The 23,749-nt window shown below is 39.9% G+C and overlaps 1 protein-coding gene across 1 annotated transcript in view; it reads left to right on the top strand.

The window, feature by feature from the left end:
• The first annotated feature begins 20,710 nt into the window (after positions 1-20,710).
• Positions 20,711-23,749, top strand: part of SCG3 (secretogranin III) — a 31,257-nt gene continuing 28,218 nt past the window's right edge. Inside the window, exons 1-4 of the mRNA XM_063091722.1 lie at positions 20,711-20,801; positions 21,497-21,549; positions 22,061-22,106; positions 22,195-22,410. Of these exons, the coding sequence (XP_062947792.1) occupies positions 20,711-20,801; positions 21,497-21,549; positions 22,061-22,106; positions 22,195-22,410 (406 nt within the window). The remainder of the gene's footprint in view (positions 20,802-21,496; positions 21,550-22,060; positions 22,107-22,194; positions 22,411-23,749) is intronic.

Here is a 23,749-nt window from a genome sequence, read left to right as displayed (position 1 = left end):
CTATGAAATGCAATGCAATATTCAGTAATATTTGAGTTGTCCTTTCTGTCATACACATATCTACTGTAGAAGTTGATAAGCACCTGTACTTTTATGTGGAATTCAGAATTACTAAAAATTATTTATACTCCTTAATTTATTCAAACATCTGTTGGAAAAATCTTTGGATAATTCTTTTGAATTATCATTACAGATTTTACAATTTCTTGGCTCCAAAAGTTTTTTAAATAAATTTTTCATGTGGAAAGGAGAGGCAATAGTAAAATGAACCCCACATACTGACCTACATTTAACAATGATTAACATTTTGCCATAACTGCTTTATTTACATTTTTCTGATTTTTTTATATTAAATTACAAACATCATGACATTTCACCCCCCAAAACTTCAGTAGGCATCTCTAAAAATTAAAGATATAGAAGGAGAGGTTTCAAGATGGCGGTGGCTGCGGTGGTTGGCGTGGAGTAGCTGAGGTGGAAAAGGCGGACACTGGGCCTCAGGCAGCCGGGAAACTTGTGGACCTTCCTCTCGCCATCTCTTAAGGGAGGACCGCTGCTGGTGGCCGGTCATGGGGGGTGACCGCCACTTTGCCCCCGGCAGGAGAGGCTGCCTCACTTACAGGCAACAGCTTTGAAGTGTGGAGCAGGAAAAGAACTGTTTCTTAGCTGCAAAAGCGAGTCTTGAAACAGGGAACAGGGCGCCAGGGCTGCTGTGGATGCAGACAGGATCCAAGAGGCCAGGGCCGTGCTGAAGGTGGCCAGCTGCCCTATTCAGGATTCGAGGTTTCAGGCCGGCATTAAAGAAGATTCCTGGGAGCACCCGAGCCGCGCCGCGACTGAACAGCCCAAGGCAGCAGCAGCCGAGAATGGGGAAGGCGACAAACCAGAGACAGAGAGTGAGCACCAGACCTGGCACAGCACTGTGAGTGACCCCTGGCCCAGCTCTGTGCGGGGGGCTGACGCCCACCTGGCTCCCGCCTGCATCACCAGGCCACTCACCACCCCGGGGCTGCCTCCATTTTCCCAGGTGCTGGCAGCTCCGCCCAGCTCGGCCCTCATTGAGCCTTCCCACTTACTTGGCCCGGCGCAGGGCTATCCGGAGCCTGCGGGCCAGCCTCCCCTCCCACTCCCTCTGCGGTTCTTTGGCGGGGCTGGTGGTGGGGGCATCCTGGCCAGTGTCAGGAGGGCAAGGAAGTACGGGCGGGCTGACTGTCACTCCACCACACCCTGGACTCCGGCCCCCGGTAAACTTCCTGTTACTGGGAGGCAGATACCATCTCTGCGGCCACCAGTTCGGAAAAAAGCCTAAGGAATTTATGGTTGGGAATAGTGTGGTAGGAGAGTTCCCAGGTCTGCTTGAACCTGCCAGAGAGCTGGCTGCAGGCGGGCACTAGATTCGGTCTATGCCGGAGGGATACAAAGGTGCACAAGACCCGAGAAAGATCTACATAGTGCTACAAAGGCACCCAGAGCGACGGGTCGTCTGTGCCTAGCAGAAACCTGGTAGACTTCCTGGGCGAGGCGGTGCCGAGCAGGGTCTTGAAGGCCCAGCTGATAGACGAGGGGTGCAGAAGACACACCCCAGCCCAGCACAGTGCGCACAGAGTGGGGAGACGTGCGGCCAGGGAGGTGGAGACTCGACAGAAACCACACACCCTGTGGGGTCGCCACTGCACGATCCAACAGCCTGGGCCAGAGCACAAGGAACAGGGAGAAGTCTGCACAGGAAGTGAAAGCTCAACAGAGATCACACACCCTGTGGTACGTGATCCACCAGCCCAGCAGAGTCCAAGCTGACCAGAAAGGTGGATCCCCAGAGAAGCCCAAGACCCGAGGCAACCACACACACAAGGCACTAGAGACCAACTGAGCAGTCACGGAGGGAGCCATATGAAATTGGCAACCACAGCAACAACCTAGTTAGTCATTAGTCTCAAACCGGTGGACTGTGAAACCCCCTGCCACAGTGAATAAACACCAAAAAAAATATACCAGAAATACAAAAAATCAAGAAAGTACACCACCAAAAGTTAATAAATCTCAAACTCTAGATCCTATAGAATAAGAAGCCCTTGAAATGACTGACAAGGAATTTCGAATGATAATTCTAAGGAAACTGAATGAGATACAAGAAAACTCAGCTAGACATCATGATGAAATGAGGAAAAGTATACAGGATCTGAAAGAGGAAATGTACAAGGAAATCAATGTCCTGAAAAAAAATGTAGCAGAACTTGCTGAACTGAAGAAGTTATTTAGCGAAATAAAAAACACAATGGAGAGTTTAACCAGCAGGCTTGTCAAAGTTGAACAGAGAACCTCTGAACTTGAAGATGGGCTGTTTGAAATAACACAAGCAGACAAAAAGAAAGAAAAAAGAATCAAGGACATTGAAGAAAATCTGAGAGAGATATCAGACAACCTTAAGCGCTCAAATATCTGAGTCATGGGTATTCCAGAAGGGGAGGAAAATGGAGACTCCATTGAAAACATATTCAACAAAATAGTGGCAGAAAACTTCCCAGGTATAGGAAAAATCACAGATCTTCAGATCCAGGAAGCTCAACGATCTCCAAATGTATTCAACCCAAAAAGGCCTTCTCCAAGACATGTCATAGTCAAATTGGCAAAACTCAGAGACAAAGAGAGAATCTTAAAAGCTGCAAGAGAGAAGCGTCAAATCACGTATAAGGGAGCCCCAATCAGGCTAACATCAGACTTTTCATCACAAACCCTAAAAGCTAGAAAGGAATGGGATGAGATTTTCAAAATACTAAAAGACAAAGATTGCCAGCCAAGAATACTCTACCCTGCAAGGCTATCCTTCCGAAATGAAGGGCAAATAGTATATTTCTCAGACAAACAAAAACTACGGGAGTTCACTACCACACGACCACCCTTACAAGAAATCCTCAAGGGAGTACTGGGTTTGGTTCCTGAAAAATAACTACCACTGCCATAAAAACCCAAGAAACATCTAAATCCGCTAGTATAATAAAAATGGCATTCATGAAGAGAAAACAAGCAAACAAAAACACTATCTACAACCTAAGGAACCAACAAACACAGAAACCAAACAGTAAATCAGAAAGCAAGGAACAAAAGACACCTAAGACAACCAAACAACCAATAAAATGCTAGGAATAAATCAACACCTTTCAATAACAACTCTTAATGTAAAAGGCTTAAATTCCCCAATTAAAAGACACAGACTGGCTGACTGGATCAAAAAGGAGGACCCAACTATATGCTGCCTACAAGAGACCCACCTCACCCATAAAGATTCACACAGACTAAGAGTGAAAGGATGGAAAAAGATTTACCATGCAAGCAGAAAAGAAAAACGAGCTGGAGTGGCTATTCTTATAGCTGACAAAATAGACTTTAAACTAAAAACCATAAAAAGAGACAATGAGGGACACTACTTAATGATAAAAGGACTGATCCATCAAGAAGACATAACAATCATAAATATGTACGCACCCAATGTTGGAGCAGCCAGATTTATAAAACAAACTCTATTAGACCTAAAGAAGGAAATAGACACTAATACCATAATAGCAGGGGACCACTCCACTGTCAATATTAGACAGATCATCTAGGCAAAGAATCAGTAGAGAAACAAAAGATCTAAACAATGCTCTAGACCAATTGGAATTGGCAGATATCTACAGAACATTCCACCCAACAACCTCAGAATATTCATTCTTCTCAGCAGCACATGGTTCATTCTCCAGGATAGATCACATATTAGGTCACAAATCAAGTCTGAATAAATTTTAAAAAATTGGAATTATTCCATGTATCTTCTCAGACCACAATGGATTAAAACTAGAAATTAATAACAAACGAAACTCTGGAAACTATACAAACACATGGAAATTAAACAGCATTCTACTTAATGACATATGGGTCCAAGAAGAAATCAAGCAGGAAATCAAAAAATTTATTGAAACTAATGAAAATAATGATACATCATACCAAAACCTGTGGGATACTGCAAAAGCAGTATTGAGGGGAAAATTTATTGCATTAAACGCTCACTTCAGAAGAATGGAAAGATGGCAAGTGAACAACCTAACACTTCACCTTAAAGAACTAGAAAAACAAGAACAATCCAAACCTAAAGTTAGCAGACGGAAAGAAATCATTAAGATCAGAGCAGAACTGAATGAAATTGAAAACCAAAAAACAATTCAAAAGATCAACGAATCAAAAAGTTGGTTATTTGAAAAGATAAATAAAACTGACAAACCATTAGCATGGCTAACAAAAAAAAGAAGAGAGAAGACTCAAATAACAAAAATTAGAAATGAAAAAGGCGATATTACAACTGATTCATCTGAAATACAAGGAATCATTCGAGACTACTATAAACAACTATACGCCAACAAATTTGAAAATCAGGAGGAAATGGATAAATTTCTGGACACACACAAGCTCCCAAAACTGAACCATGAAGACGTAGAAAATTTGAACAGACCAATAACAATAAAGGAGATTGAAGCTGTTATCAGAAGGCTCCCAACAAAGAAAAGCCCAGGACCAGATGGATTCACAGCAGAATTTTACCAAACATTCAAAGAGGAATTGACACCAATTCTTTACAAACTATTCCAAAAGATTGAAACGGACGGAAATCTCCCAAACTCATTCTATGAAGCAAACATCATCCTGATACCAAAACCAGGTAAAGATATAACCAAAAAAGAAAACTACAGGCCGATATCCTTGATGAATATAGATGCAAAAATCCTCACTAAAATACTAGCAAACAGAATACAGCAACACATACGAAAAATTATTCATCATGATCAAGTGGGATTCATCCCAGGGATGCAAGGTTGGTTCAACATACGCAAATCAATAAATGTGATACACCATATTAATAAACTCAAACACAAGGACCATATGATCATCTCTATAGATGCTGAAAAAGCATTTGATAAAGTTCAGCACTCATTCATGACAAAGACCCTCTATAAGTTAGGTATAGAGGGAAAGTATCTCAACATAATTAAAGCCATATATGCCAAACCCACAGCCAATATCATCCTGAATGGGGAAAAGCTGAAAGCTTTTCCTTTAAGAACAGGAACTAGACAAGGATGCCCACTCTCACCACTCCTATTCAACATAGTGTTGGAAGTACTAGCCAGAGCAATCAGAGAAGAGAAGGAAATAAAGGGCATCCAGATTGGAAAAGATGAAGTCAAACTGTCCCTATTTGCAGATGACATGATCCTATATATCGAACAGCCTAAAACCTCTACAAAAAAACTCTTGGAATTGATAAATGATTTCAGCACAGTAGCAGGATACAAAATCAACACACAAAAATCAGTAGCATTTCTTTTCTCCAATAGTGAACATGCAGAAAGAGAAATCAAGAAAGCCTGCCCATTTACAATAGCCACCAGAAAAATAAAATACTTAGGAATTGAGTTAACCAAGGAGGTGAAAAATCTCTATAATGAGAACTACAAACCACTGCTGAGAGAAATTAGAGAGGATACAAGAAGATGGAAAGATATCCCATGCTCTTGGATTGGAAGAATCAACATAGTGAAAATGTCCATACTACCCAAAGTGATATACAAATTCAATGCAATCCCCATCAAAATTCCAAAGACATTTTTCTCAGAAATGGAAAAACTATCCAGACATTTAAATGGAAGAATAAAAGACCACGCACAGCCAAAGCAATGCTGAGCAAAAATAATAAAGCTGGAGGCATAACACTACCAGACTTTAAGCTATACTACAAAGCTATAATAACCAAAACAGTATGGTACTGGCATAAAAAGAGACACATTGACCAATGGAATAGAATAGAGAATCCAGAAATCAACCCACACACTTACTTCCATCTGATCTTTGACAAAGGTACCAAGCCTATTCACTGGGGAAGGGACTGCCTCTTCAGCAAATGGTGCTGGGATAACTGGATATCCATATGCAGGAGAATGAAACTAGACCCATACCTCTCACCGTATACTAAAATCAACTCAAAATGGATTAAGGATTTAAATATACACCCTGAAACAATAAAACTTCTTAAAGAAAACATAGGAGAAACACTTCAGGAAATAGGATTGGGCACAGACTTCATGAATACGACCCCAAAAGCACGGGCAACCAAAGGAAAAATAAACAAATGGGATTATATCAAACTAAAAAGCTTCTGCACAGCAAAAGAAACAATTAAAAGAGTTAAAAGACAACCAACAGAGTGGGAGAAAATATTTGCAAAATATACATCTGACAAAGGATTAATATCCAGAATATATAAGGAACTCAAACAACTTTACAAGAAGAAAACAAGCAACCCAATTAAAAAATGGGCCAAAGAGCTAAGTAGGCATTTCTCTAAGGAAGATATACAAATGGCCAACAGACATATGAAAAAATGCTCAACATCACTCAGCATCCGGGAAATGCAAATCAAAACCACACTGAGATACCATCTAACCCCAGTTAGGATGGCTAATATCCAAAAGACCCTGAACGATAAATGCTGGCGAGGTTGCGGAGAAAAAGGAACTCTCATACATTGTTGGTGGGACTGCAAAATGATGCAGCCTCTATGGAAAATGGTATGGAGGTTCCTCAAACAATTGCAGATAGATCTACCATACGACCCAGCTATACCACTGTTGGGAATATACCCAGAGGAATGGAAACCATCAAGTCGAAGGTATACCTGTTCCCCAATGTTTATCACAGCAATCTTTACAATAGCCAAGAGTTGGAACCAGCCCAAATGCCCAACATCAGATGAGTGGATACGGAAAATGTGGTACATCTACACAATGGAATACTACTCAGCTATAAAAACGAATGAAATACTGCCATTTGCAACAACATGGATGGACCTCGAGAGAATTATATTAAGTGAAACGAGTCAGGCACAGAAAGAGAAATACCACATGTTCTCACTTATTGGTGGGAGCTAAAAATTAATATATAAATTCACACACACACACACACACACACACACACACACACACACACACAAAACCGGGGGGGGGGGAGAAGATATAACAACCACAATTACTTGAAGTTGATACGACAAGCAAACAGAAAGGACATTGTTGTGGGGGAGGGGGGGAGGGAGAAGGGAGGGAGGTTTTGGTGATGGGGAGCAATAATCAGCCACAATGTATATCGATAAAATAAAATTTAAAATAAATAAATAAATAAATAAATAAATAAATAAAAATTAATGATATATAACCATAATCCCTAACAAAATTAACAATAAATTCCTTTATATCCAAAAAAATACCCATTCCATATCTGAATTTTCTGATTGTACAAAAATATCTTTTCTAGTGGTTTTGAGATAGGAGGTGCTCAGTTTCCCTGGGTTTGGGTTTCAGGACATGTCTCTGGGTTTCAAGCACTCCCTGAGGTCTCAGGCCCCTCTTCTAGGCTCTGGGCTAGAGGAGAGTTACTGTTGCTAGTTAGACCTATTTTTGAAATTGAGACCTCAGGGGGCTGGCTTATGCAAATCCAGTGTATGGGCATGCTCAGTAAGAAAGAGTTATATAACCCTGGTAGAGAGCGCAGAATATTCTTCAACATATCTGGTGCACGTGATAGGATTTGACTAAAGAACATGCTGAGAAAAGAGACCAACTGAGCATGTACAAGACTATGTTACATAACTGGGAACCACCCCCTTAATTGAATATTCATTAGATAGAGAAACTATAAAAGCCAAATCCCAGCAGAAGGCGGGGTTGTTGCTGCTTACTCTCCTGGGGCCAACCTGCACTTTGCCAGCTGAGGTATTTATGTTTTACTTTTGTGTTAAACTTACTTTTAGCAGGTAGGTGCTCACTCTCTTAAGCCAGCCTGAACTCTGTACTGAACTTTATCTATTTCTTTCTTCTGTGGTAAACTTGGTGTGGCCCTGCTCAGTCTCTGGAGATATGCTGCACTCTCTCTGTGGAACCTGTATCTCGTATTCATTGTATTTAACCTGTTCTCACTTTCTACCATGACTCTATTCTTGAATTCTTTCCTGTGGCAGAGTCAAGAAACTGGTAAGAGGATGGGGTGGTTTGAGGCCTGCTATCTGGCCCCCAGACCCTTCCACCAGCATCAGTTTGTTTAAAACAGCATTCAGTCGAGGACCACACATTGCATTTGTTACATCTCAAGTCTTGTGAAATCTAAAACAGTTTCAGTTCACACTTATTCTCCCATGACAATGACTTGGTTGAAGAGGCTAGAACTCTTCTACTAGTAGTCTTCTTATCAAGCAATAGTCTTGCTGCTTGATGCACACAGAAAGCCCGACTCCATAACACCAGCTTTAGTGACAAGAAAGAACTTTATTTTGTGGCCGATCAGTGAGGAGACAGAAGGTACGCTCAAATCTATCTCCCTGATCCAGGATTAGGTCAAACTGTTATGGGTTAGGGAGACAGGCTGGTGTGTGGGAGTACTGGTGGGGCAGGTTTTGATTGGGTGGGCTTTAAGTCTGGCCATTTAGGGTAAGGTATGGAATGGTAGGTTTCAGCACCGGAACTGCCTAGACAAGGGATCCCTCACTTCTCATAGGACTCTGGCGTTTCAGGTTCTGGTCAAGTCCCGGCCTCTTTGGTTCCATGGGGAGAAATGTTGGTTCCAGGTGTTATTTGGAGGTCAAGCTTTTTCCATTGCACATGCCCAGGCTGCATGACTTGCAAATTTTGGCTCTGCTCCATCTTCAAGAAAGCTTAAGCAATGGTTAAACAAAAAACCCGATGGAGTTGGTCATACGGTGACAGTCTGGTAGAATTTTCCACCTTCTGGAGTTGTCTCATTGCTTCCTCAGGGAGACATAGAATTTCACATTGTATCATAGCAGGTTGTCCCACTATTTGTGATGTTAAGATTGGTCCCTACATTTACATAGTGACCAGTCTGATTCTGCTTTTTACAACAGCTTTATCGAAATATAATTCGTATACCATACAATTCGCCTATTTAAAACATATAAACCAGTGGTTTTTAGTATATTCACAGAGTTGTGTAACCATCACCATAATCACTTTTAGAACATTTTCACCACTCCAAAAAGAAAACCTATGCTCACTAGCAGGCATTCTCCCACCTCCAATTCCCACCTTCACCACCCACCCCCCAACCCCCAACTCTGGGCAACCACTAATCTACTTTCTGTCTCTATAAAATTTCTCTATTCTGGACATTTCGTGTAAATAGAATCATACCATATGTGGTGACAGCCTGACTCCTGCATTGTAAAATTGTATCCTCCCATTCATTTCCGCATGATGAGCAAGTAATCTGTCAGGTCAAAAGTTACTTAAATAGTGAAAATCTTCTTTCTGATACTGTTCATATTGGGCAGTGAGAGGACACATACGCACATTTTTTCTAATTATTTTTTAAATTGTGCACACATAACATAAAATTTACCATCTTAAACATTTTTAAGTGTACAGTTCAGTGGTATTAAATACATTCATAATGTTGTGCAACCATAACCACCATCCATCTCCATAACTCTTTTCATCTTATAAAACTGAAACTCTATACCCACTAAACAATAGCTCCCCTTCCCCCAGCCTCTAACAACCACCATTCTATTTTCCAAACACACACATTTTTAAAATTAAAATATTATGCCAAAAATCCTTAAGTAACACTCAACTGTCTTTGATCTGTAGAAACTTCTTGTCCCATTGGACTTGAAGTTTCTTACTATGACATGACTTAAAGACACATATTCATTTAAAAGTTTATGATAATGCAAAACAGAAGGGAAAGGATCTTTGGAAAAGATGACTTGGCTGAGAGGCTACCAAAATCAGGAAGGTAGTTTTCCATTGCACTTGTTTTTTCCTTAGCTCATCTTATTATATGCAATTCTAAAATAATTCATAGAGGGACTAAATATTTACCTTTCAAATGTTTAAATTAGTGGTTCTCTCTCTAGAGTCACCTGGAGAGCTTTTAAAGACTTCCAATGCCAATGCTCAGGTCCTACTCCAAATTAAAGAAATGAACATCTGTAGAAATAGTATGAATACTTGATAGAGATGCTTGTGTAACTTAATTTTGCATCACATCAAAAGGCACATAATGTCGAGTTATCCCAGAATGAGTGATGCTGAGTTTGATCACCAAATTAAACTGGTGACTGCCAAGTCACTCCATTGTAGAGGTACATTTCCTCTTTGCAATTAGCAAGTAATGTGGAGTGATATTTTAGAGCCCTGCTAGTATTTTGTTCCCAAACAATTTTTCACCTAGTGATTTAAACATTTATTAATAATTCTTGCAATATAAGGTTGCAAAGTTGTTATTTTCTAATTCATTTTTGGTTTTGTTTTGTTTGGGGGGCTGGCCACTATGGGGATCCAAACCCTTGACCTTGGTGTTACAACACTTCGCTCTAACCAACAGAGCTAACTGGCCAGCCTTTGATTTTCTAATTCTAGTATTTTTTCCTCATTTGTTAGCCTAAAGAAGAATTTCTTCTCCCCTCCCTTCTTTTTTAAGTATGCATTGTGGATTTATGAATTTTTATTTTTCCAATGTGTTACTCTCAGCCATCCTAAGTCAGTATAGTTATTATTTATTTTAACACTAAAATTGCCCTAAATTTGGTAATTGGGAATCACTTCAATCAGGCTCCTGTGTCCTTTTCTAATATATGCTAGTTTTTGTTTAAATTCAGGTATAATACATACACAATAAAAGATGTACATATTAATTATAGTTTGAGGAATTTTTTAATATGTGCACACCATGTAACCACACCCAGATTAAACATACAACGGTACTTTTAAAAGCTTATGGAAAAATAGAATTAAAAGATAATTCAAATCTTTCCATGAACTTTTTGAAGACTCCTCGTATACTATTTCCAACACCCTAGAAGTCACATCATGTCCCTTCCCTATCAATACTTACCTCCAGACCCAGAGTAATTACCAATCTGACTTCTATCATCATAGGTACTTGAACTTCGTATTAACAGAACCATACAGTACTCATATGTATTCTTTTATATCTGGCTTCTTTCACTCATCGTTCTGTCAGTGGAGTGTATTCCTGCTGTTGCATGTGGCATTAGCTCATTCTTTTCTACCACTATATAGTATTCTCCAATTACTTTAGAAGTGAAATTGCTAAACCAAGGGGTATATATCCTTTCATCTCAAGCATCTGGCATATATATTTTTCAGGTTTTTGGTTTATATAACCCACCTTCTTTCCAAAAAACTTATGCCAATTGATCTCTCACCAGAAGTATATACTTAATTAAGTACATGTTCTCCTATCTTTGCCAACTCTAGCATTTATCTTTTTAAAAGCCTTTCCTAAATTTGAAAGAAAACTAATGATGTCTTCTTTTGTAACATTGCACTCCTCTTATTACTCAAAAGGTGCTATATTTTTCATAAGACTTTGGGCACTTGTATTTATTATTTGCCAATTTTGTGTGTGTGTGTGTTCTTTTACAAAACTGAGCTAATGGTAGAGAAAAAATATGAACACAACCCCATGTTATAGTTGTATGCATATATATATTATATTCATATATACATAAATGTGAAGTTACAATTGTATTATGACTTTTAGTAATTGAATATTAACAGATATTATGCAAGAAATAGATTCCATAGCTAAGGAAGTTTGGGAAACATTAAAAAAGATTTTTGTTTTTGTTTCTTAATTGTAGACCTTCTCATAAACATTATCATGCTAATGTGTAATGTGAATCTTCTACAGACTACTTTTTCTTCTTAAGAGGACATTTACAGAATGTTCTGCAGAACATGATTTGGGTAACTATACCTTAAAGTACATTCCTAAAGTAAGACTTCTGGGTTAAAGCAAAGGAAATGTCAATTTTTCCGTACCCTAGTTGTGGTAGGACAAATAAGGACGTTTCCCTTCATGCTATCCTACCCCAAGTAAGAGGTTAATACCTGGAGAGATTAATGTCCTTGCCTTAATATCTGGAACCTCTGAGTATGTTACTTTACATGGCAAAAGGGAGGGACTTTATAGATTCTTAACCTCAAGAACCTTGAGATGAGAAAATTATCCTACATTATCTGAGTAGGTTCAATCTAATCACGTGGGTCCTTAAAGCAGAGAACTTTCCCAGGCTGTAGTCAGAGGGAAATGTGACTACTGGAGAAGAGTCAGAGGAAGAAACAAATTTGCTGTCTTTTAGGTTGGAGGAAGGGCCCAAGAGCCAAGGAATGTGGCAGCCTCTAGGAGCTGGAAAAGGCAAGGAAATGGATTCTTTCCTGGAGCCTCCAGAAGGAACACAACCTTGCTGACACCTTGGTTTTAGCCCAAGGAAAGCATGTTGGAATTCTGACCTACAGAACTATAAGATAAAAATTTTGTGTCATCTTAAGTCACTAAATTTGTGGTATTTTGTTACAGCAGCAATAAGCAGTGACTAATACGTTGGTCAACATTCAGTATTGTCAATCTTTTAATTGTTAATAATTTTAAACATCAAAAATGATATTGTATGTTCATCTTACTTGCCTTCTTGGTTATTAGTGATTTCAGGCAGTTTTTCCATATGCTTTTTGGATTTCCTTCTGATTTGGGGGTTTCTGTCTCTGTCCTTTGCCCATTTTTCTTTTAGATTGTTCTATTTTATCATTGATTTGTAAGAGATTTTTATATATTGTGGAAATTAAATTTTGCAGGTATTTTGCCCAGTTTTTCAAACTTGTTTACTTTGGCCATTTTTTTAAATATAAATTTTAGATATCTAATCATTCTTTTCCTTTATGTTTTCTATCTGCATTATTTAGAATGACATTTCTCTTCTTAAGGTTATAAAGATATTCATATGTTTTTTCATGTTTTGACATTTAAATCTTTGATCCACATGCAATTTATTTCAATGAAGGTGTGAGAAATATATTCATTATTTTAAAAAATTGCATCCCAATTGTACCAACATCTTTTATGAATTAATTATCTCTCCCCACTAATTTTAAATGCCACTCTTATCATATTGCAAGAAAACCACTTAGGAAGCTATTGCAGTGAACCTATTTCTGGACTATTTTTTCTATCTCTATGCCAAGGTCAAAGTGTTTTACTTACTGTAGCTTTATAATTTAATATCTGGTAGGACAGTGCACCTTCATTTTCTTTTAGAACTTTCTTGGTTATTCATTTATTTGTTCATTCACTCAAAAAAAAAATATTTGTTGAATACCTACTTACATGCCAGACTCTGTTCCAAGTGCTGGAATACAAGATAGACAAGGTTCCTGCCCTCAAAGAGCTTGCATAGTCTCGAAGAGGAGATGGACCATGAAACAAATTTGTTAAAAGTTCTAATAAATTCTAAGACAGACATAAATAGGAATTATAATAGAAGATAATTGAGTGAGGACACTGATCAGGGAAGGCCTCTTTGAGAAGGGGACATTTACCAGGATTAGAAGGAGCTGGCTATGTAAAGAAGCACTCCAGGCAGAAGGAAGAGCAAGTGCAAACGTCCTGAGTCAGGGCAAAGTTTGTCATATTCTAGGAATGACATTAAGGATCATGGGGCTGGAGCAGCATGAAAGAAGAGAAGAAGTGGGTATCTTCAATTTTCTCCCTCCCCCGACATGCACTGCCCACCTTGTCCTGTGCCCAAGAAGGCTGACTTCTAAGGACTGCATTAATGGCTCCCTTGTCTTCTGGTTTCTTGTTGAATTCAGTTCAGGGGACCACTGGTAGGAGATGAGAGAAAGGGAGGAGAATGGAGTCAGGAGATTTATTTCTTTGACTCCCTCCCTGTTGTGTTGTCTCCTGTTGGCTGCATCCTCTAATGAAGGCTCCAGGTCCTGTCAGCCAGCCCTTTTGTTCAGCTTTCACACTAGGCTCAGGCCTTGGGTGGTAATGGCTCCCAGCTGTGGCTAGGCACAGGGGCTGCACCTCCCTGTGTTGCTTTGCCTAAACTCCACCCTTAGCTTTGATCAGACTTACATTTTTTAAAAATCTCTCTGGTTGCTTTAAAGTATAAACTGGAGAAGATAATAATAATAATAATAATAAAGAAAAAAACCACTATGAATTGGAGGAATGGAGATTTAGGGTAAGATGAAGGGAAGCAGAGAGAGACTGCAGTAATCTAGTTAAAACCAGGACTGACTTGGAAAATTCTTGAATGTATAGACACTGAGAAACACAGAACTATGAGCTACATTCATTCATTCAATTTTCTCAATAACTCTTTACGTGCCAGCCACTATTATAGGCACTCAGGATAGCTAAATAAATTATATAGTTCATTTGAAAGAGACAAGTGGCAAAGAATATGAAAAAGTAGAGCAAGGTAGTGGGGTTGGAAGTACAGGGGTGGAAGAATGGGGCACAATTTTAAATAATCCATCACTGAGAAGTGACATTTAAGCTAAGGCTTGGAGGAGGTGAGGAATGAGCCATGTGAAGACTCTTCCAGGCAGAGGAGGTCACTGTAAAGGCTCCAAGAGGGTATATCTGGCCATGTCAGGTGCAGCAGAGGCCAGTGTGGCTGGAGCTCAGGGGTCTGGAGAGAGTGCAAGGAGAGGAGGTCAGAGAGGCCACAGGAGCAACGGAGAAGAAAGAACTGCGGGTTTCTCCTCACCAACCCTCACCTCACCCCCATGAGTCAACCCACCCTCCATTTGGGGGAGAGGTAAGCACTCTGACGCAGGCTTCTCATATCCACTGCTCCATGCCTTTATGGGAGCGGAGAACCAGTAATCACTCAGTTTCTCGGAATGCATTAGATCTGTCTAATTATACCTATGCAGTGTCTGGCAAGAAATGCTGGCCTAATTCCTCAATGTTTGTAAACTGCACCATTAATCCTGCAGAGGAGTTGGCGCTAAGTCACTTTGGGTCACTGTGGCAGCAGCACACCCACAAGTAGGGCTGGAGGATGGGCTTTGGAGCACCAGCACGAAGCTAATGATTTTCTCTTCCACCAAGGAAGATGTTTAATTGTATTTTCAGAATACCTTTGGGAGAAAGAAGAGGGAAAAAAAATAGTCTCTCATACTATCTCTCCACCAGTGAGCAGTAAATTTTTTTTAAAACCTTTAAAAAAAAAAGATTTTTATTATGAAAAATTTCAAACATGTATAAAATGAGAGGATAGTATATTGAGCCCCTGTGTACTCATTACCCAGATTTAGTAATGATCTACTAATGGCCAATCTTATTTTTTTTCTATTTATCTATTTTTTTTTCTGGGGTATTTTAAAGCAAGCTCCAGGTATCAATATTTATTGAGCACTTAGTATATGTTAGATACTATTCTAGATGTTGGGAATACAGCAATGAAAAAAAAGTATATAGACAAAAATCCCAGTTCACATAAATCTCACATTCTAGTTGTAGGAGAGAGAGAACAAATAAAATCAATAAGTGAATTGTGCAGAATGTTAGAAGGTCATACATGCAATGGAGAATGAGCAAGCAGTGGAGGTGGATGGGGTTGGAAGGGGAGGGGTTACAACTTTAAACAGGGGGTCAGGGTATGTGTGGTGAATGTTGGGATGCACTCCTCAGAACCCCTTCAGGACCCAAGGACTTATTTTTCCAGCTGCTGAAAAGAGCCACCTCACCCAAGGTCATGACTCCTCCCTGGGAAGCTCTCTACTCAATGACTGATGTATAAAAGCCTAGCCCTCTCGCCCCAGCTCAGGACAGCTCTGAAGAGTCCTCTCATCTTTAGAACTCCTTGTAGGGTTGGCTAAGCCTTCCATTGAGACAACTCTGAAGCTTAATTTTTTCCCTCTGCCAAATCCTGCTTTCTTCCCATTCTTTCCCTTCCATATATGTTGATTCGAGAGCACTTCCTAAGAAACTTCCTGATGCTAACCTTTACTTTAGAGTTTGCTTCCAGAGAACCCAACCTGTGATAGTAGGCCTTCTTAAGAACATGACTTTTTAGCAAAGATATAACATATGTAAGGGATTGAGTCCTGGAAATATCTGGAGGAATATCTGTCAAAAACAGAAAACAAGTGCCAAGGCCCTCAGGTGGAAGTGGGCCTACTGTATTTGAGGAAAAGCAAGGAATCTAACTTGGCTGGGTTAGAGAGAGTAAGGGAGATAGTAATAAAAGATGGAATCAGAGATATAATAGGGAACCAAAAAGTGTAGAGACATATAGGTCATTTAAAAACTTGTCTTTTTCTCAGAGTGAAGTAGAAAACCTAAGAATCTCCCAAAAGTTCCTGTCACCCCCTTGCTCTCCAAGCTGCTCAACTCTCTAGGCAAGATTTTCAGATATTCCACATCTTTTTCCCAGACCCATGAGTCAGGTAAATGGATTAAAGCCACATGCAGCAAGGAAGCCCCCAGGCCGTAATGAAGAGGGGCTCCTAACCTGTCATTATCAGGCACTTGAAAGCCCACCTTTGGCAGTGCTCTAGTTCTACTGGGTCAGAGTTTTATCAGTCTCTAGGTCATCAGTTTTCTTTGGGGAAGGCTTAGGAAACCCCTTCAAGGCAACCTAACATGGAACCAGGGCAAGGAACAAGAACTGACTCTCACCTTGGTCCGTTGGAGACTGTATGTATCTGGACATAGACTCTTCAGTCCCCTGTTATAGTTCATGATCAAATCGGAGCTGATACAACTAGGTAGAAGCTGCTTCCCACTGTCTATGGCTGGGTTGACCTCTAGGGACATCTTCTCTTGGAGTCCTTACATCCAAGCCCCTGATATCAACCTAGAGAATAGGCTCCTTCATGGAATCTGAAATTTAGGAACCTAGACCCTCTTAGAATCCATAGATGAGAACTTAAAATAGAAATTCTTCTGCCCCGTGGAGTCCTCTCACCTTGTTCATAAAGGAGTGGAGAGCTAAGGTCTGCTATGAGTTCTGTGGTGACACTTGAAGATTACTGCTCATTTCCATACATCCTTGGCCAGTACATTCAGTTCCTTTAATGGACCTGACACAACCAGGCAAACCAGAAAAAGAACTGTATAAAAAGCCACTGTAGATGCCTGCATACCAGTTCAGAAATTCTTCCAGACTGGCCTCCTTCCTACTATCTGTTTCATCACTTCTCTGATTTTCCTTGCCCTTTCAGCTCTGAAGCTCTGGTTCTTCTCTTGGATCCCTTGGCTTAGAGACCCAGTTTATGTGACTCACCACAACTCCAATTCTAAAGGAGTTGCCCATTATCTTCACTGATAGTAACTGTGGATCAGAAACAACTCATACTCCAAGCCCAATACCCTTAATGAGAGAGGGATCTCAATTCCTGTCACATGGGAACAGTCACAAAAGGCTCAGATAGCAATGATTTCATGGAGCCCCATACCTTGGGCAGAGTCACTAACTCCTTTAGCCCCGCCATACTGGTGTGCTACTGATCAGCATCCTGCATGACCTCCTGGACACGGGTGAGCAGGTGTGGCTGCGCATCTCCACCTCATCCTCCACCTGACCTCAGATGCCCGGGAAGTATGACTCTGGTGTACCTGCTATTCTGCCATCTCTGCACGAAGCAGAGAAGGGAGCCTTCCAACAGCTAGAGGTCAAGCGTCTGGCGCATACTCTCTACAGAAATCCATATGATTCAGACTAATAATTCTAAGGGTTTGGAATAGCTCACTTAGGGCCAACCTGACCACCACTCTAGGTAATGAAGTCAAGAGTGACCTTGACTTCATGCAAGCTGAACACACTTTGCATGGCTAGTACCTTGTGTAGATCCACAAGAGAACACATCCCCTCAGTATTTTAGCAGGTCCTTCAAAGCTGAACCCTACAGAAAGGAACCCCTGTTTGTACCCTTTATATCCTTTCCTCCAACCCCCATACCTTCACCACTGCAAAGGGAGAAGAACTGGAATGGTCCCCTATTCCTAATTCTTAGTGGCGCAGAGGCCAGCAGCAGGACCTGGTATGGCAGAGGGAAGATACTAACTTAAGGAGCATTTGGGAAACCTTAGACTGAAGAATGTAAACTAATGCATACCTTATAGTTTTCTCTGCGCTCCACAGCTCATTTGATCAGAAACTTGACATGTTGCTAGATTTAGTGTTCATTTAACACAATTGCTTTCAGTCTAAGTGACAGAGAAGGGTAAAATGTCTGTTTTCTTTAAGGCAAGCAATACAATGTACTCAATAGCCATCCCTTACCTTCATTCCATCCAGAGTCTCTCACAACTGCAAACATATGTATGAGTGAGTCAGGAACATGACAAAGGATAGTGAAGCTGAGAGATTAGGTCAATGGCAGAGTGAGTCTCAGGATCAGTGAATGGCTATTTCACATAATGTTACTGAGAAACCCAAAGGTTCATTTGCTTGCTGCTCAATAGCCAATAATTGAGAGACAAGCTTTGGTGTGAGAAAAGATATCCTTTAATCAGGAAGCCAGCAGCCTGGGGAAATGACCGTCGAAGACCATCTCCACCTCTCCCAGGTTTGCCAAATGGTTTTATAGGGGTCTGTGGTGGAAAGTTGATTCATGGTGACCAAGCAGGGACATGCAGACATGCTTGAGTGTTTCAGATAATCATCAAGGAACTTCCTGGGTGGGAACTGACCAGTGTCATACTTCATTATCCATGGGTTCAGTTCCTGTTATTCTCAGATAAGATCAGGTTAGTAAGCTAGTAAAGAATAGCCATCTGGGTTACTAATTTTTCTCTAATTATTTATGTACAATGTGAGAGCAAAAGTCATTGTGTTCTGGCAGTTAGCTGCAGGCTCTGTGGTTTGGGTAACCAGAGAGACCAAGTTTTTAAATTCAAAGGTTTAACAAAGTGGAGTCACTTCTGTTCAGGCTGTTACAATAATGTCGGGTAATGTTTCTGGGAATGTTTCTTAAAAGTGTAAAACATTTAATAACTTATTTTTTTAGGCTGTGTCAAAATATTCTTAGCATAAAAATGACTTGTTCAAAACATGTACCCATTTGATCTCCACAGTAACAGTGTTAGGTAAACAGAGCCTGCCATCTCTGTTCTAAAGAAGAGGAAACTAAGGAAATTTACCCTTCACTCAGCTGGGGTTTTAAAATGTGATTTAATTTTTTTAAATGCAGCATACGAGGATACTAATGCTATGTTATCACTGCCAAGAAAAAGCTATTTGTTTTGAAGTAGCTGTTAGATTTAGAAGTACTCTTTAGATTTTTTAAAGGAAGTATTTGAGTGACTTCCAAACTCAAAAACCTCCAGAATGAGAGAAATTTGTTTGTCAGTTTGGTTGGTTGGTTGTTTGTTTTTAGGTACTTGAATAACTAACTTGTTCCTTGAAAAGCAGGGACACAGAAATCAAAGGCCTGATTGTGCTGAATCCTTCTCTTTGGTCATTATTCAGACTGGTTCCCAGCATGCCACAGTCCAAAGGAAAGGGTCCAAGTTCTGTTTAAAAATCAGAGACTAAAGAGCTTACTCAGCACCCTGCTCACATTAGTGCTGCTTGTGTTCATCATTTTAGAGTATTTTGATAGCTCCTTGTATGCAATAGCTTTAGGCTTCTGGGAATATTCTCAGAATCTAGAAATACCTCCCTGACTTACTTATGATGAAAAATGCTTTTCATAACAATCTCCTATCTTGAAGGACCCCTGGACAGCCAGGTCTTTAGGCATAACTGAATCCTAGGGAAGAGTTTTACAGAAGTGCAGTTTTTTCTTTGCAGTTTTGCTTCTCTCTCTCTCTCTCTCTCTCTCTCTCACACACACACACACACACACACACACACACATATACAGGGAGGGAGAGAAAGAGAAGGGGGATTTTTCCACTTGGAGGAGAAAGGAGAATTTTAGAATGAAATTGGCCCTTTCTGCTCATCTGTTCAGGACTGGTGAGGACACTCCTCGAAGGGGAACAGGCAATGATTTTTTGTTCTGTTTCAGCGTCTAGGAGAATGAGGATGTGTTGCAGCAATCTGACTATTAGAAGGAATGTCCCTTGAATTTCCCAGTTCAAAAGGCCCGCTAGGACTGAGACACAAGACCATCAAGGGACACTTGGTATGTCAACACAAATCACAAAAGACAGGGCTTTTCTAAGGATATTAGAATTATATGTACCTTTTGGGTACAGGAGGTGGAATGGAAAGAAGGGATTCTGGAGCAGATATCCCAGAAGAAGAATCCCAAAGCAGAACTATTCGCACAAGGTTGTCTAACTCTCCTAGACGGTGCATGTGCAGAAGGCATTTGGTCCTTGAGGTAACGTTTACTTGGGAGGTTACAATGATGTGCAGCTTAGGGCAATCCAAATGACCCTAAGCTCAGGAGCACCCCTAGGACTGCAGCACAGAAATTACGCTAGCCAGTTCTGTCGCCCTCCCCCATCCCATTCCCGGGGGACTAGAGTAGCGTTGGAGTCGCTGACGCCATCCCTTCCCGCCTCTGGCTTGCATAGAGCATGCGCTTGCTTCTTCACTTCCTCTCCAGGAGGGAGCAGAGTAAAGCTACGCCCTGCTGACCCGCGGCCGGCTCCGGTCACAGGAACTTCAGCACCCGCTGGGCGGACAGCGCTCGCCTCCACCTGAAGACCTGCCTCCCGAGCGCCCGGAGCCCTTCCAAGCGCTTACTCGGGAGCGGCTTAGAGCCCCGCCGGCCTCCCGGTCCCGGCCACACTCCCTCCCCGCACCCTCCCTTCTGGCTCTTCCTGTTTTTACTCTTCTTTTCATTCATAACAAAAGCTACAGCTCCGGGAGCCCGGCGCCAGGCGTGGAAGAATGGGGTTCCTTTGGACCGGCAGTTGGATTCTGGTGTTGGTGCTCCCCAGCAGCCCAGTTCAAGCTTTCCCCAAGCCAGGAGGCAGCCAAGGTCTGTGGACTCTCTTCTTCTTCCCACCTCCCTTTTTTTTTCCGCAACGAAAAGGTTAAAGCTTGTCCTAATCCGTGAGCTGTAAATCACCCTACTTCATTTTCTGATCAAATCACATCTTTGCGTATTGACAGAGGAATTGGTTTGAATTTAGAGACAGAAGACAGATTTTTCCCCCTCACTTTTTAAATGATAGAGCAATAACATGGGTTGTTTTTAAAGATCTTGTTTTGAAAACTAAGGGAGTATTTTCCACCTTTAGGGGCTTGGATTTTTTTTTTTTTTTTTTCCTAAGTTGTCTAACAACCTTTGTCAGATATTCTATTCATTACACAGTGCAGTATATGATGGAAGAGCTTTTAATGTGCCAGTGTGCCAATGCCAATCCAAATTATACTTTCTAGTTGAGAATAGCTGATAAGCCAAGTATTATTAGAACACTATGTTAAATTTCTGGCCAGAAAAAAATGTGATTCTATTAACTGAGGAAACACACCAAGATAATAAGCAAGGCAACGTTGATCATCATTGATATTGAATAATCTTGATAATCTTTGTTAATATATGTTTTGTTTTGTAGCCATCCAAAGTATTTCTCCTGATATTTGTTTTTCTTTCTTAATATTTTATTTAAAGAGACATATTTTGTCTTTCCAACGCACTATTAAATTTATATTTGCATGTGTTTATTCTAGACAAATCTCTACATAATAGAGAATTAAGTGCAGAAAGACCTTTGAATGAACAGGTAGGTCAAAAGTAAAATTATAAATGCTACTTCATTTTGCTTTAGTTATTATTATTTAATGTAATTATGTTGCAACATTTTAGCCATTCTGAATTCATAAATTTCAGGAGCTTAATTATAAATTGACAGAAATTAGGATAGAAAATCTAGTTTTGGTAATTTACATATCCTAACAGTTAAGTGCATCGAGTTGTGTATAATACAAAGAGCTTACTGTATGATAACCTAGTAAGCTCAACATCACATCCACTCTATTGCAAGATTGCTTAATTTATCAGAGATTTATCTTTCATCAATATTATAGGAGAAAGGAATTAATATTTATAGAGCATCTGCCCTTTATTTTATCTCATTTAATCCTTATAACAATGCTTTGAGATAGGAATTATTATCCACATTTTACAAACAAGAAAACTAAATCCCATGGAGATTAAATAACTTGGCTCTCATATTTGATGAGTAGTGGAACAATGATTTAAAACTAGTGCTGTATCTCCTGTTTGTTTAACAGATCGCAGAAGCAGAAGCAGACAAGATTAAAAAAACATACCTTCCAGGTAAAATCATATTGATGTTAATTTAAATAATGTAGACTGTGAGAAACTTAACTAAAATGCTGTGTTGGGCTTGGGGCATTTTTTCCAGAAAACAAGCCAGGTGAAAGCAATTATTCTTTTGTTGATAACTTGAACCTGCTAAAGGCAATAACAGAAAAGGAAAAAGTTGAGAAAGAAAGACAATCCATAAGAAGCTCTCCATTTGATAATAAATTGAATGTGGAAGATGTTGATTCAACCAAGAATCGAAAACTGATTGATGATTATGATTCTACTAAGAGTGGATTGGATCATAAATTTCAAGGTAAATGAGAAAAAAGAACATTTTGTTACCTATTTTCTCTAACTTGAAGTTTTCTATTATGGGTTAAGAGAAAGTCCTATTTTAAAAATATCTCTTATACACTCATAATCATTTATTAGTCAAGTCCAAAATGGATATAAAGACCAGATTTACTGATTAATGTGCAAAGCCCCAGCTCTACAGAGTCTCAAATTTTATTTTCCCTTTAAAGGTTCCTTTACTGGTGCTTGGAAAAATTTTTAAATCTACTATCTATCTTTAATGCTATTGAATTCGTTTTAATATTCCAATTTATTTTAACAATTAGTACAAAGGGTCTTAATTTTCAAATAACTAGATCAATAAAATACCCTCCCAAAGGTGATATATCCATTATTTCCTTTTTAATATTGTCCTCCTAGCCATATTATTTCTCTGTAGGTCATCCTAAGCTTTCCATGGCTTCAGTTACACCTATATCCTAATGTCCCATATCAAAAGCAGACTTCTGTGAGCTACAGACCTATTTATTTGCCTACCTATTTAATATCTCCCCTAGGAAGTCTTAGAAGCACCTCAAACTTAGCATGTCCAAGATTAAGCTTGTGATCACCCTACCCTCTAAGAGTGCTCTTTCTTTAGGAAAGGCACTACTGTTTATCTAGTTTTTCAAGACAGAAATCTAGGATCAAATTATTTCTTTTTTCTCACCTCTCAAATTCTAATCTACCAAATCTTGTTACTTTTAGCTCCCATGTACCTCTCATTTTTTCCTCTCTCACCAATCACCACCATCCTTGACCAAGCTCTAGTCATGTCTCACTTAAACAATAGTAAAATCTAGTAGTTGTTGTCCCAGCAACCACTCTGCCTCATTCCAACTCATTCTTTATGCGGTAGCCAAAGTGGTCTTTTGAACACACAAATGTGAGCATGCCTCTCTTTTTTCATAAAACTCTGCAGTAGATTCCCATTTCTCTTGGAATAAAAACCAAAATCCTTAATGTGGCTTCCTTGGTACTGCATGGACTGGTTCCTGTCCTAGGTTCATATAGCACACATGATCTGATAGAAACCTTGTTCCATTCCTTTTTAGAATTTGATCAAGTTTGTAACTTTACATTAATAAGTGTGACTGCCTGTGATTAAAATATTTTTCCAAAACTAAACTGAAAACTTCACAAGAACAGAGACATTGTAGCCCCAGTGCCCAGATGCTTATGAATTCATTGAATAAATTTGTGAATGAATGAATGAACAAATGAAAGAATACATGAGGGAATAAATGAACTGCTGTACTTAGACATTGAGGAAGAGAGTGTGTTTTCCATTCTGAGGACCAGTGCTTAGGAATGAGTAC

The sequence above is a fragment of the Cynocephalus volans genome, chromosome 3 (genome assembly GCF_027409185.1).
Source record: "Cynocephalus volans isolate mCynVol1 chromosome 3, mCynVol1.pri, whole genome shotgun sequence".
Lineage (NCBI taxonomy): Eukaryota > Metazoa > Chordata > Mammalia > Dermoptera > Cynocephalidae > Cynocephalus > Cynocephalus volans.
This window is presented reverse-complemented; position numbering and strand designations above follow the sequence as displayed.